We start from the raw sequence: 15,700 nt of genomic DNA, 5'->3' as shown, positions 1-15,700 counted from the left end.
TTAATACATGAATTCATCGTTGTAGGGTGTTATGGTGGTGTAAGTGGTGAGCACGGTTGCCTCACAGCAAGAAGGTTCTGGGTTCGAGTCCAGCGGTTGGCAGGGGCCTTTCTGTATGGAGTTTGCATGTTCTCCCCGTGTCTGCGTGGGTTTGCAAAGAAAGCACAACTTTATTCATCACACACTTGTGAATTTTCCTCTCTGCATTTAACCCATCTGAAGCAGTGAACACACACACATACCCAGAGCAGTGGGCAGCCATGCTAACAGCGCCCGGGGAGCAGTTGGAAGTTAGGTGCCTTGCTCAAGAGCACCTCAGCCCAAGGCCGTCCCGTATTAACCTAACCGCATGTCTTTGGACTGTGGAGGAAGCCCATGCCGGCTGCTGGGTTCGAACCCAGAACCTTCTTGCTGTGAGGCGACCGTGCCAACTGCTCCCCAGGTGCTGTTAGCATAGCTGCCCACTGCTCTGGGCATGTGTATGTGTTCACTGCTTCAGATGGGTTAAATGCAGAGAGGAATTTCACAAGTGTGTGATGAATAAAGTTCTTTCTTTAAAAGAGATGTAACTTTTGATTATTGAAGTATTTTAATATGCTGAACCTTTTAAGTTGCGAAAATTAAAAAAAAAACCAAGAGTTTAGAGTAGTATTAGTATTTGAATAGTCACTGTGGGGTTGTGTGTGTGGAGTGTAGCTGTGGGCTGTTACTGGCGGAAGTGCGTCACGGTCGTGTTTGTTGTGTTCCTGTAATGGCGGAACACACGGAGGGAGAAAGCGTTGGGTTCAGTGTTAACAACAGGTTCGATTATAACCCATGTCTGCTGATTTACCTTGACCATAAATTCAGTTAGTAAATGACGCAGGTGGGATTTATACATTCCAGTGAATAAATGTAATTATTTTTGTCTGAATTTGAGCATGTAGGAGGCTAGCATGCTAATTAGCATAGCATCCATGCGAGAGGAGTTAGTAGTTGAGGATGTTGAGGATGGGGCTGCTTTGTTCTTAGTCGACTGTTGGATTCGGCTGCAGTTCGTTAGTCACTGTTTTTGCGATTTTTATAACTTGTTTTGTAAACAACTATCACGCAGGGGTTTCATAAACAGACGTAAAAGTGGGATGTGGCTGAGGGGTTGAATGAATGCTGTCCGCCTGACTGTTTTGTTTGTGTGATTCTCTGTGCAGCAGTCGGATGGCGCAGCAGTCAGTCCCCCGGTTCCCCGCCGCTGTCCCTCCACTAGCCGGGGCAGTACCGAGGAGGCAGCCGTTACTGAGCACTCCCGTCACTCCGCCCTTCCCCGTGATGAGAGGCCCTGCTCCTGCAGCGCGACCCCCGTTTGCACGGATGCCCTTTGACCCCAGTGTTCCGCCTCCGGTGGGCACCGCCCATTTACAGGTGTACCTGTTTACACTTCACTGCATTAGGAACTGGGTTATTATTAACCAAATGCACTCACATGGACCGCGATCACTGCTTGGATTTGGTCTTAACCTTGTAATGACCATTAACCTTGTTCATCAGTGGAAAGGGACCAGCATCTCATCTCATCTCATTATCTGTAGCCGCTTTATCCTGTTCTACAGGGTCGCAGGCAAGCTGGAGCCTATCCCAGCTGACTATGGGTGAAAGGCGGGGTACACCCTGGACAAGTCGCCAGGTCATCACAGGGCTGACACATAGACACAGACAACCATTCACACTCACATTCACACCTACGCTCAATTTAGAGTCACCAGTTAACCTAACCTGCATGTCTTTGGACTGTGGGGGAAACCGGAGCACCCGGAGGAAACTCACGGGGAGAACATGCAAACTCCACACAGAAAGGCCCTCGACGGCCACGGGGCTCGAACCCGGATCTTCTTGCTGTGAGGCGACAGCGCTAACCACTACACCACTGTGCCGCCAGGGACCAGCATAAGACCATAAAATGATCAGTTAGTCAGATTAGATTAGATAAAACTTTATCGATCCCTTTGGGAGGGTTCCTTCAGGGAAATTTAAAGCCCCGTTTACACGTAGCCGGATATCTATGAAGACGCATGTTTATTTATGCGGTTGCACCTCTCATTTCCACGTAAACGGAGGTTTTAGTCACTGAAAACGGATATTGATTGATTGCTTTATTCCGAACAGTAAAGAAGATATAAAAACAAACAAAAAATAAAAAATGCAATCATCAAAGCATCGTCATAAACAGAATAGCGTAGCCACAAGGCAATAACATAATAATGTTCAGAAAGGATTAGGAAGAAGTAAATAACTTATCAAATCCTAACCCTCTATACCACCGTTAATCAAACGTCACTTTCCACCATAATAAACTATATATACAAAAGAAAGCAAAATCAACAAAAAAACCCCAAAACATACCAACATGGTATAATATCGCCCAAATCAAATCGTGTATATATACAAATACTTATGCTATGCATATATACACACATACAATACATATATACAGTACATACATGTACACATACCTATAACTATACACATCCATACGTACACAGACGCCATATCATAATTATGCATATTATGCTTATATATTATATGAGTGATTCCACGGTTATGGGTACTGAAATGGGGACATGAACTTATTTTTAAAAATTCACCTAAAACCATTTCTTTTTTTACCATCAGGTCACAAAACATGTAATCTTTAATGAATGATATGTTAAAAGATAACTTTAATTTTCTGAGATGTAATAAAAACATATTTATATGCCAAAGTCAAGCCTATGAGTTCCAAAATGATGTGTGTTACATTACTTCTGTTACGATTGTCCATCTCGCGTCTGTTACAAATTAATTACAATCTAGCTATATACCATGTTAATCTTATTGAAAGAATGTGTATGTTTATTCTACTACACATGTTTATTAATTATATTTGCTAAAACATCACCTTCCTATGTTTCAAAAAGTAATTCTACATTGTTAAAATTGAGAATCTATATGTCCACAACACTTCTGTTACGTTCTGACTTTGGCATATAAATATGTTTTTATTACATCTCAGAAAATTAAAGTTATCTTTTAACATATCATTCATTAAAGATGACATGTTTTGTGACCTGATGGTAAAAAAAGAAATGGTTTTAGGTGAATTTTTAAAAGTAAGTTCATGTCCCCATTTCAGTACCCATAAGCATGGAATCACTCGTATACAATTATGCATATATACACAAATACTCACTTTTTATATAATATATCCGAATGTACCCATACCCACATATATACACTTATATTATCAACAGCATGTTATTGTAATTCCTCCTCCCTATAACTCATAAAGATCTGTTCCTTATACCTTTTTTTGAACTGGTTTATAGTTGTACATTTCATGAGAACTCCAGGCAAAGTGGAGATTTCTGAAAACTCCGTTTTCATGCCTGCGTGTAAATAGTGGAAAACGGAGTTTTAGGTTTTCCCGACGTCACGATATGCGTCACAGAACAATATTTGCGTCAGGCGCTCAATATTTTGGTTTGATGGTCTCATGGATGCAACACGGGTGGTCGTCCTTTTTACATATTTGCAAACGCTTTTGGTTTGTTTGCATTTGCAAATAGGACTACAACTGCTTTATGAGGAGCAGAGGAGAAGGACTGCGAGGAGGGTCGCAGTTTTTCAGGCACTTTTCCTCCCACCAAGACAAAGGCTTGCTGCTTACCAATGTCGCCGTCGTCATGCCATTTTGCATTTTCACAATTCTGATAGGCTAATATGGCTTTATACTCCTCCTTATACTGCCACCTATATGTTTGGCATGTTCATAATAGCGCTTAGCCGCGTATCTATGCGGATCTGTGTAAATGCAGATATTTTAGAGAACAGTCTGGTGTAATCGTAGATATTTTTGAAAACGGAGAGGCGGGGTTATCAGTTTCTATACATACCCGGGTATGTGTAAAACTAAGCATAAGATTCCAGCAGCATCATTACAGATAAACAGAGAAAAGAAATAGAGAAAAACTTCTAGATAAATAAAAAGAAGTTAAGTATTTACATATACAAATATAAAAAGAATAAGATATGGGGAAGAGAGGAAGGGGGGAGAGAGAGGAGGGGCAAAATAAAGGAAAGGGGGCAGCAGGAGAGATATTGCACATTGTCCAGTATTGCTTATTGTTAGGCTAGGCTACTGCTCCTTCCCGTCCTCTGTCCTCCTGTTACCCCTCCTCCCCCCCAGAGAGGAGTTGTACAGTCTGATGGCATGAGGGACAAAGGAGTTTTTGAGTCTGTTCATCCTGCACTTGAGAAGGAGCATTCTGTCTCTGAACAGGCTCCTCTGGTTGCTGATGACCGTGTGCAGACTGGCATCGTCCATGATGTTCGATAGTTTGTCCATAGACCTCTTCTCTGCCACTGTCACCAGAGAGTCCAGCTTCATGCTGACCACAGAGCCGGCCCGCCTGATCGGTTTGTCCAGCCTGGATGTGTCCTCCTTGGATGTGCTGCCCCCCCCAGCAGACCACGGTGTAAAACAGGACACTGGCGACCACAGACTGATAGAACATCCACAGGAGTTTCCTGCAGATGTTAAAGGACCGCAGCCTCCTAAGGAAGTATAGCCTGCTCTGTCCCTTCCTGTATAAGTGATTGGTGTTGCAAGTCTGAGTCAGGTTCAGTGCTTGAACTCATAATCTCATCAGTTTTTCTTTGGCTAATCAGACACAAGGTACGTCACCACTCTTGCCAAAGCGGTTGGGGATTAGGTACGTCACCACTCTTGCCAAAGCGGTTGGGGATTAGGTGCCTGGCTCAAGGGCACTTAAAGTGCATATCCTGGAGCAAATTCGTTTTTTTTTTTTTTTATGAAAGTATGTCCCTTTACACACTCATCCAGAAGGGTAATTTTGCCCAAGGCCATCTGTCTCCAGCAGAAAAAAATAAAATAACAAAACGCGTCTGGAAAAATCCCAACAGAGTCTGGAGCCAGATTCGTGACGTTACCTGCGGAAGCACCAGCAGGCAGCGAGAGCTTTGCACGGTTTCAGTGCACAGCCTGTGTAGACCAAGTTTAGCAGCTAGCGATTTTGCATTGAAATATGGAATTGTCACCTGAGCGCAATGTGGGAAACGATGAGTACTAATCCCATCAAGATTGGTGTTGCTACACCCTCCTACGATACATCTGTTAACCATTTTAATAATTACGTGATAACGTTGAAGAAATTTGCAGAAAACCACCAGGTCGTTTTCTCATAAACAAACCAGCGCTGACGTAGGATTCAGAGGGAGGTGTCCCGCATGCGACGTCACGAAAATCAATGTTTCCCGGGAAATCCAAATGCCAAGTTTTTTCAGAGGCGGACCAATTCACCTCAAATGGCTTGATTTCAACTGAATTTTTCTGGTATTGCGCAAGGTAAAAAAAATTGCACAAAATGCAAAATGTGACACATATTTGACCAAAGTTTAATATAAAATAGGAGAATTACATTGATCTTGCTCCTGAATTTACCCTTGATATGCACTTTAAGCCAATCCTGCTAGTCTACGGAATCGAACCAGCAACTTTTTGGTCTCAAAGCTGTTTCTCTAACCATTAGGTTACCACAAAATGGTAACTGACTCAATATCAGTACAGACATGGTAGCATGGTGCTGCTGTGAGTGGACAGTTAGCTGATACATTACAGGCATTTAACAGGTGCTCTTATCCAGAATAATGTACAACATATCCAGAGCAGCCTGGTGAACAGTTAGGCACTTGCAGGTGCCTTGCTGAAGGGCACGTCAGCCATTCCTGCTGGTCCAGGGTATCAAACCAGCAACCTTTTGGTCCCAAAGCTGCTTCTCTAACTGTTAGACCATGGCTTCCGCCAGAATTTGCACATGAAAATTTTATAAATAGCAGCAGGGTGGTGCAGTGGTTAGCACTGTTGCTTCACAGCAAGTAGGTTCTGGGTTCGTCTGACGGTAGATGAGGGCCTTTCTGTGTGGAGTTTGCATCTTCTCCCCATGCCTGCGTGGGTTTCTTCCACAGTTCAAAGACATGCGGATGAGGTCAACTGGATACTCACCCCAGTGTCGGCTGGGATTGGCTCCAGCTCACACATGACCCTCAGTGATTAAGCAGTATCAAGTTTATTTATTTGTATAGCACTTTTAACAATAAACATTGTTGCAAAGCAGCTTTACAGAATTTGAACAACTTAAAACATGAGCGAATTTTATCCCTAATCTATCCCCAATGAGCAAGCCTGCGGCGACAGTGGCAAGGAAAAACTCCCTCAGACGACATGAGGAAGAAACCTCGAGAGGAACCAGACTCAAAAGGGAACCCATCCTCATTTGGGCAACAACAGACAGCATGACGATAACATTAACAGTTTTAACATGAAGTCAGTTTCGTTGATGTTATAAACTCTTCATTGATGGAAACTTGAGTGCAAAACTGTTCATGACAACTGCAGTCCTCAGCCATAAAAGCATTACTGTAAGAGTCCAGTGCGTCCTCCAGGTGTAACTTTCAACTGTCCTCATGGGGCTGTCCTCCACAGGAGCGATGCGATAAGACTCCAACCAGACACAGGGCACCAGGATGGATCAAGCAGGTCTGAGGGGCAGAAGGGGGGGAACACAGGTTGTTAGGTATGCCCTAAAAATGACACAAGTATTAAGTCTGTGTGGTAGGCTCGCAGAGACCAGAGTCTTGACATCAGGCATAATACACAACAATGGCACGTTCATATGGTTAAAAAATATCATGACCTGCCCTGGCTGGATGCTTGATTGGGTGATGGGAGCACACTCCTCCGCAATGATGGGATGCAGATGGGACCCTTAGGGCTAGCCAAGACAATTCAGTTACATTTCACCGGGTCTGGGACATGCGACAGAATGTCTGACGGCCAATTCCCTGCAGGCTACTATAGCCAGTCGAGGTCTCCACCCTCTCCACCAAAAGATTTCCTGTTGACTTCATGTAACTCAGAGGGACAGATTGGGGGGGGGTATCGAAAATGAATGAATGAATGAATAAATTAAAATTTTTCTATTGAGCAAAATGCATCATGACTCCATCAGCGATACGTTTTTTTTTTTTTTTTTTTTTTGGGGGGGGGGGGGTACACCCTTCTTCAGTTTGAAGTTTTTATTTATCAGGGCCTCGATAACAATTATGTGGTCCTTACCAACTTCTCTACACAAACAAAAAACCTCAGGTGACCAAAAAAAACCAACCCCACAACAGATTTGTTGTTGCTGCTTTGAGAAACAGCCCTTTCAACTTAGAGTATCCAGCCAACAGCATCCAAAAGTTAGAAATGGTCAGTGAGAAACACCAATTCTGTATGGGGTTAACCCACAAAACCTAAAAAAAAAAACCTACACAAATCGAAAATGAGCATGGCATTTAATTTAAAAACTCGTAGCCTAAATGTTAGCCGGTGGCTTTCTGCTTCTTTGTTGTCCCTGGTATGTAATTGCCACTGCTGTTCTGAGAATGGGTTTACCATCACGCCAGTTATTTCTGACATGCTGAAAGCTGGCTCGTTCAGTATACAGATAAAAGCTAATAAAGATGTATGGCAGTGTATCTGCCAAAGATGGACAAGAGATTTTACCCAACAGTTTTTCAGTCGTATGGCCAGCTGCATTTATTTTTCTCATTAACTTTAAGTGCGATAGAGGAGCAGCTGGTGAGGGAGTGACTATTTATTTATATCGTAAGCAATAACAGGAACGATCGTTAAATGTAACTATAAACACTGGAAAAGTGCAGTGTGGTGTTCATTATTAAATAAAAAAAAAAATTTTAATTGTTGGCAAATCACTGTGATAGAAGTAGAATAACACATAGCAGACCATGCAGTTGTGTGAAATTAATCGACTTTGGGCTGGTAATGTCTGTCCAAGTATATAATGTATGATATACAGTACTGTCCAAAAGTCTTCAACACCGTTTTTTTTTTTCTCTCTCTCATGCAAACTTTGTTATAGATTTCGATATTATGACTTCTACGTTATTCGAGTCGGTACAAAAACATTTTAGAGTCCAAACGTTCATTTTCCAGCACAAAATTAAATGTTACAGGGGAAAAAAATGTTTGTATCCGAGCAGCTTATTACACAAGGGACCACTTTTCAGATTAAAAAAAGAAAACATAATGAAGGCTGCTGGGTTTTGGTGCAAAATTAAGAAGCAAGTGTGACAAAGTGTCCAGAAGAACTGTAGCTGGTTCTGTAAAACCTACAGCTCATTTCCTGATAAAACTGCACTCATTGAAACATTTCATCATTTTCTTCAGCCATCTTTGGTCGACAGCATTTCTTTATATGTGCTTAAGACTTTCGCACAGTACTGTATCTCGAACACTTGACCACTGAACAACGAAATTTTCTATCTTTATTTGCATGAGATTATTTTTAATTTGCTTTTTTGAAAATAACTCAGGATTATTTACTAACATTGTAGCAGCCCTTGGCAATGGCAGTGTGTCTCTGATGGGTGCATATGCTTTTTATTCCTCTTGAACACAAGTATAGTGTATATATATATCAAACACTGTACACCATACACCATGAAAGCTAAAGAAAAAAATAATTAACGCAACATGGTTGTAAACAAATACACAATTTTGCAGAGTAATGTTTACAGACTATGCTCTGAATGTGACACACCTTGCTCCGCTCAACCAAGAGTACAACCCCGATTCCAAAAAAGTTGGGACAAAGTACAAATTGTAAATAAAAACGGAATGCAATGATGTGGAAGTTTCAAAATTCCATATTTTATTCAGAATAGAACATAGATGACATATCAAATGTTTAAACTGAGAAAATGTATCATTTAAAGAGAAAAATTAGGTGATTTTAAATTTCATGACAACAACACATCTCAAAAAAGTTGGGACAAGGCCATGTTTCCCACTGTGAGACATCCCCTTTTCTCTTTACAACAGTCTGTAAACGTCTGGGGACTGAGGAGACAAGTTGCTCAAGTTTAGGGATAGGAATGTTAACCCATTCTTGTCTAATGTAGGATTCTAGTTGCTCAACTGTCTTAGGTCTTTTTTGTCGTATCTTCCGTTTTATGATGCGCCAAATGTTTTCTATGGGTGAAAGATCTGGACTGCAGGCTGGCCAGTTCAGTACCCGGACCCTTCTTCTACGCAGCCATGATGCTGTATTTGATGCAGTATGTGGTTTGGCATTGTCATGTTGGAAAATGCAAGGTCTTCCCTGAAAGAGACGTCGTCTGGATGGGAGCATATGTTGCTCTAGAACCTGGATATACCTTTCAGCATCGATGGTGTCTTTCCAGATGTGTAAGCTGCCCATGCCACACGCACTAATGCAACCCCATACCATCAGAGATGCAGGCTTCTGAACTGAGCGCTGATAACAACTTGGGTCGTCCTTCTCCTCTTTAGTCCGAATGACACGGCGTCCCTGATTTCCATAAAGAACTTCAAATTTTGATTCGTCTGACCACAGAACAGTTTTCCACTTTGCCACAGTCCATTTTAAATGAGCCTTGGCCCAGAGAAGACATCTGCGCTTCTGGATCATGTTTAGATACGGCTTCTTCTTTGAACTATTGAGGTATTTCACTCACGTGACCAAGTCATGTGATGCTGCCATTTTGGACGGCACGGCTCGAATCAGTTTGAATGCGAGGAAGGCGACAAACGAAAAACATAAAAGAAAAAGGAGCGAGATGCAGAAAACACCTTCACTATCCAGTGATGTAGGGCATTTACAGGGCGAGCAGAGGGAGAGGTATTTGCAAAAATTGAGGTTAACAGGCTTAGAGAACGACGTTTACCTGCTTCCACCAGGATTGTTCACTGACGTACGGAAGTACACGAAGCCCTCGTCTTTACCTGACTTCGGCCCACATGATCTGTATACCTATGTCGTTAAAAACCCATCGCCATACACAGGTATTGATCTGAAAGCGTATAAGAGTTTGGATGCCTACAAATATTTTGTCAGGCTGGGTAACATGCCTACATCAGTGGGTCGTCCCTGGAGCCGGTGGTCGCCATCTTATTACAGCTAAGGTTTGTTCACATTTTCATTTACTTTCGGTCCTCAGGATAAACAAAATGTTATTAAATGTCATTGAAATAACTTCTTAGTCTGTTGAGACATGGCCCGTTATAAATTTGCTGTTACCAGGCAATGACCAAGAACTGTATTATTAGGGTCGGTGTCTGTGTTGTAGCAGTGTACTAGCAGCTAGCTGTTAGCACTAGCTAATGTCAACAACATCGTAGCTAGTATGTTACTGTAGCAATATTTACGTTCAGTCATTTGGATGACTGTTAAAACCTTTCAGTCTCAAGTTTTTCCTTTACTGGATTTACTAGTTTACTGAGCTAGCGCGCTCGGCCGAGCCGGGAGCCATCGCGCGCTCTCCGGCCAGGCCGGGAGCCATCGCGCGCTCTCCGGCCGGGCCGGGAGCCATCGCGCGCTCTCCGGCCGGGCCGGGAGCCATCGCGCGCTCTCCGGCCGGGCCGGGAGCCATCGCGCGCTCTCCGGCCGGGCCGGGAGCCATCGCGCGCTAGCTCAGTAAACTAGTAAATCCAGTAAAGGAAAAACTTGAGACTGAAAGGTTTTAACAGTCATCCAAATGACTGAAAGTAAATATTGCTACAGTAACATACTAGCTACTGTTGTTGACATTAGCTAGCTTGCCGTCCAAAATGGTGGACACCGGGGCGTCACGTGACCCTGTGACGTCAGGTGAAATACCTCAATAGAGTTTTAGCTGGCAATGGCGGATGGCACGGTGAATTGTGTTCACAGATGATGTTCTCTGGAAATATTCCTGAGCCCATTTTGTGATTTCCAATACAGAAGCATGCCTGTATGTGAGGCAGTGCTGTCTAAGGGCCCGAAGATCACGGGCACCCAGTATGGTTTTCCGGCCTTGACCCTTACGCACAGAGATTCTTCCAGATTCTCTGAATCTTTTGATGATATGCACTGTAGATGATGATATGTTCAAACTCTTTGCAATTTTACACTGTCGAACTCCTTTCTGATATTGCTCCACTATTTGTCGGCGCAGAATTAGGGGGATTGGTGATCCTCTTCCCATCTGTACTTCTGAGAGCCGCTGCCACTCCAAGATGCTCTTTTTATACCCAGTCATGTTAATGGCCTATTGCCAATTGACCTAATGAGTTGCAGTTTGGTCCTCCAGCTGTTCCTTTTTTGTACCTTTAACTTTTCCAGCCTCTTATTGCCCCTCTCCCAACTTTTTTGAGATGTGTTGCTGTCATGAAATTTCAAATGAGCCAATATTTGGCATGAAATTTCAAAATGTCTCACTTTCGACATTTGATATGTTGTCTATGTTCTATTGTGAATACAATATCAGTTTTTGAGATTTGTAAATTATTGCATTCCGTTTTTATTTACAATTTGTACTTTGTCCCAACTTTTTTGGAATCGGGGTTGTACAAACCTCTACAAGTTAGCCAGACTTGTACCATTAGCCTCTGCGCTCAAAGTCTCGTGCTAAACCACAGTTCAACCAATGCACTGAACACACACACACTTTACATTGTGCGTGAATGATGTATCAGGATGACAGACAGCAAAGCTTTATAACATACCATACTAAAGTGTCCAGAAGAACTGTGGCTGGTTCTGTAAGATGCTCAGTAAAACCTGCAGCTCATTTCCGCATAAAACTACACTCATTGTATCTGAGACTCCTATTTTATTTATTTATTTATTTTAAAGCAAAAGGTCATCTCACACCAAATATTAACTTTTTTTTATTTATTATGGCTTACTGTTGTTTTTAGTATTTTTATTTTATTTTTTTAAATGTTGAAACATTGCATTTCATTATTTTTAAGCCATTTTTGGTCTCCGGCATTTCTTTACATGTGCCGAAGACTTTTGCACAGTACTGTATATTACTTTTATTAATTTTTGTTCACTTCACGTGAGGATACTAATGTAAACACTGCTGTGTAACTGAAGGTTATTTCTATTGCTGTTTTTTGTCTTCGAAGAGGCCACCGTTCATTCCACCACCTGTAAGTGCCATGCCTCCTCCTCCGGGAATCATCTTCCCTCCCGGTATTCCACCTGCGGCTTCGCCTGCCATTGCTCCTTCCCTCACCTCTCCAGAGGAGATCTGGGTGGAAAACAAGAGTCCAGAGGGAAAGGTATTGTGCCTCGAGTCTAGTCTTCATATGCTGAATCAACCAGTTAGCAATATACTAACTAACCTGTATACTAATATATACTATTTGACATGAAGGGCTGTGTTTCTTGTGACGATGCTTCCTGTGATGTCCACTGTGCTTTAAGACACAGTATGATTTCCTGAAATCTTTAAAATCGAACATGCTTTATTGTGAATATGTGCACTGTATGCAAGAAGCAAATTTTGGAGCTGGCATTGTAGCAAAAAAGCAGGAAGTTTTGTTGATTATAAATGAAATCTTCCTTTAAATGAAACATCATCACTTTGCTGATGGAGAATCTAAAAATGAAAGTTTTGCTATTTTTATTCAGCAATGGTGAAGTTTTTCTCCTTCAAGCAGATATGCAGAACCTTTATTTTTAAATAAATTTCTGAGTGGATAGTATCTCCATCCTTGACTCTTGTATGGTGCATAAATGGGAATTTAAAAAATATATATTTTTGAGAGTTAAAATCGACCACAAAGTCGGCATTCAAGCTGCCCCGCTGAGCCAGCCAGCCCTGAGTGCGTGACGTCACAGCGGTAACCGGTTTTAAGGCCGATGCCTTTTACAGCTATAGACCAAAGTCCTATAAATAAAAATTTATGGTGAAAGTAAGAAATCCCGTTACCGACTTGCTCAACTAAGACTGATTTGACTTCATTGATTGTGAGTTGACTCTCATTAAAACAGGATGGGTGTTATAACTTGTGCAGCATACATGGACATGCATGCATTTTCACTGATAAAACGTAAAAGGCTAATTAAATAATCAGATGAACTGAGACAATCACATTCTGAAGCAAATTAAATAATCTTATACCGGTAACTTAAACACACAATACAAGTTACATGTATTAATCTAAATGCAGGTAAACAACGTGTTGGTTTTTTTATCCAAATGAGCGTCGGAGCCGTCCATGTTATCGCTTCTTGAAGGCCGACCTTGTGGCCGATTGTTTTGAAAAAATCTGACTTTGTTGTTCGTTCAGTTCTCTGTTCATTTGCTTCTTTCACGTCAGGGCGAGATGGCAGCAATATCCAGTTTAGAAATAAGACGGCTGCTCCACTCATTCTCCATTCTCTCCATTACTGAGTACTCCGCCATTACTGCTCGGTTCAGGCAATTACTAAAACCCGGGACAGAACGGGATGTCCCCGGTTTTAGCAACAACCGCGGGGAGGTCACTGCCCGGGCGATATGCGACGTCCCGTTCCGTCCCGGGTTTTTACCAACAACCCTCGGCTCACTCCGGAAAAACTAGTACAACTAAACTCACTTTCCTTTTAATAAATAAATACTTTCCTTTTCTTGTAGTTTTCTTTAATTGTTGATACTGCACCCTCTTTCAGTACAGGTTTATAGCCAACGCTCCTCAACAGATCAGAGGTCTCGTATGAGTCTTCAGTAAAATGTGCAGAGCAGAGGAGAGGCCACTTCATAGGCGCCCAATGAGCCCAAGAACTTCTCACAAAACGCATCCAAATCTTTACAGTTTGAACATTCTTAGGCTATGAATGCAACATAAATCCACCTTCTGTTGTGTTGCTGCACCGGCCAGCAACACATCTACGTGGCATGGCGATAAATTAGCTCAAAATGGAGGATCGGAGTTGCAGTCAGCTCTGTGTTTTAGTATCGCGGAAATGGCGATGAGACCGATAGACTTCTTGTTGTGACGTTACGGACGTCAAGGTCATTTGCTCAGACCGCTACCTATATAAATCACTTTAATCGTAAAAATTACTACATTAGGTTTATTGTTAACACTTAAAACTATTCCTGTGCCATTCTTGAGGTCTCAAGGCATTTATGAACAAAAGTGAGGCCATGGCTCTGCGTGTATGCTTTAAAGCTTATTGAAATGTTCTATTCAAAATGTCTTCCTGTTCACGACTACTTCTGTGCTCTACATTAATTTATTGACGCATTTAAATGTAATTGAGTCACTATTGCTCAGTACATTTTGCACAAAATGTGTCCCTGCTTTTCCTCCTCATGTAATTCATTTATACTTACACCCTGAGAACCATAAAACACAATCATGCTCCTCGTAACTCGGCTGTAAACGCAATGTTCACACCCATGCTGCTGGTCTGCTCTAAATCTTATTTTTCTACATCACCCTGTGCACCAGTTCTGGTTTTAGCTCTAAGCTGCTTACTTTCATATAGGTGTATTACTATAACGCACGCACACGAGAGTCGGCTTGGGCAAAACCAGAGGGTGTGAAGGTGATCCAGCAGGCCGAACTCGCGCCTCTGATGATGAGCCAGGCTACAGGAGTGGCATCCAGCAGCCCCGGCCCTTCAAACAACCTCCCTGTAGGAGCTGCAGCAGCCTCCAGTACCACACACACCACCCAGGCTTCTTCCACAGTCATGAGCTCCACCTCTACCCCCGGTACAAATGTAGTCTCACCTCTCCTACCCACTCCTGGAACAGGTAGATATCTGGACATTTCTCACATTTTGACAGCTTTTGTTTATTGTTTCAGTCGTGGGACGGCTCTGTAAACGTTTCCTAATATGTGGCACGGATTGTTGGCCTTAAACAGGGTTTGTACGGTCATGAAAAACCTGGAAAAGTTTTGGAATTTTAAAATTAAATTTCCAGGCCCTGGAAAAGTTATGGAAAAAAGTATTTTGTTCAGAAGTTTTGGAAAAGTCATGGAAATCTATCTAGTGTTTCATCGGTTATCTTTATAAAATTGATGTGCCGTAATAAAATGTAAATCGCCACGCGTTGTCTTGGAAATGTCTAGCGCAGTCTGCGTAGCCTACTGGCTATGCCTGTTGACTGCCACACCCAGTGTTGCCAGATTGGGCGGTTTTCAAATTAGGCAGGTTTTAGTGCCTCCAGGCAGTTTTTGAGCATTTTTTGGGCTGGAAATCATCAGTCACATCTGGCAAACCTGGCCACATCCTCCTCGTAACGTGCGACGTGCTAGTATTAGTTGTAGCGTGCTAGGCGTGGTGCGTCAAGTTTGGGGATGCTGGGACCTCCCCTGCCCGAGCTACGAGCGTCCAAAGTCGGGCAGGAGCCCGGGATAGAAACGAAACCTAAGCGGAGCGCCGCGGTGAATTACGTCCCGAGGCACGGGGCTAGCGCGCCCTGCCCGCGCTGGTTCTTTGGGGGGAGGGCAGAGGACTCTGGCTGTCAAGTTTGGGGATGCTGGGACCTCCCCTGCCCGAGCTACGGGCGTGCAAAGTCGGGCTGGAGCCCGGGATAGAAACGAAACCCAAGCGGAGCGCCGCGGCTCGCCTCGGGGCAAATTACGATGCTGGAGCCCTGGAGCTCTCGTTTGATTTTTTTTTTTTTTGCTTGTACAGATGGTAAATAAGATATTGGATTGGATAATATCCTCAGTTTTATGACTCTTGAGAGTTTTGCGTTTTAAAGGATAAAAAGACTTAATTTGTAATAGGTGAAGCCATATTAGCCTAGCCATCTCTGAATTTGGATGTCACAATTGGTTTTATTTTGCTTAAATTTATAGGAAAGGGATGGAAATAGACATTCCACTTTT

The 15,700-nt window shown here is 42.6% G+C and overlaps 1 protein-coding gene across 5 annotated transcripts in view; it reads left to right on the top strand.

Annotated features, from left to right (window-relative positions):
- Positions 1-723: 723 nt before the first annotated feature.
- The window catches only part of tcerg1a (transcription elongation regulator 1a (CA150)), a 62,139-nt gene continuing 47,162 nt past the window's right edge, over positions 724-15,700 (top strand). For 4 of the 5 annotated variants that reach the window (XM_060927954.1, XM_060927953.1, XM_060927950.1 and 1 more), the window contains exons 1-4: positions 724-801; positions 1,188-1,398; positions 11,993-12,148; positions 14,346-14,616. In XM_060927954.1, coding sequence (XP_060783937.1) covers positions 752-801; positions 1,188-1,398; positions 11,993-12,148; positions 14,346-14,616 — 688 coding nt within the window. In that variant the 5' untranslated portion in view covers positions 724-751. Of the gene's footprint in view, positions 866-1,187; positions 1,399-11,992; positions 12,149-14,345; positions 14,617-15,700 lie in introns of all 5 variants that reach the window. The other variant, XM_060927952.1, reaches the window with a different exon arrangement.

The sequence above is a fragment of the Neoarius graeffei genome, chromosome 8 (assembly GCF_027579695.1).
Source record: "Neoarius graeffei isolate fNeoGra1 chromosome 8, fNeoGra1.pri, whole genome shotgun sequence".
NCBI classification, from domain to species: Eukaryota; Metazoa; Chordata; class Actinopteri; order Siluriformes; family Ariidae; genus Neoarius; species Neoarius graeffei.
Note: the sequence above shows the minus strand (reverse complement) of the source record. Positions and strands in the feature narration are given on the sequence as shown.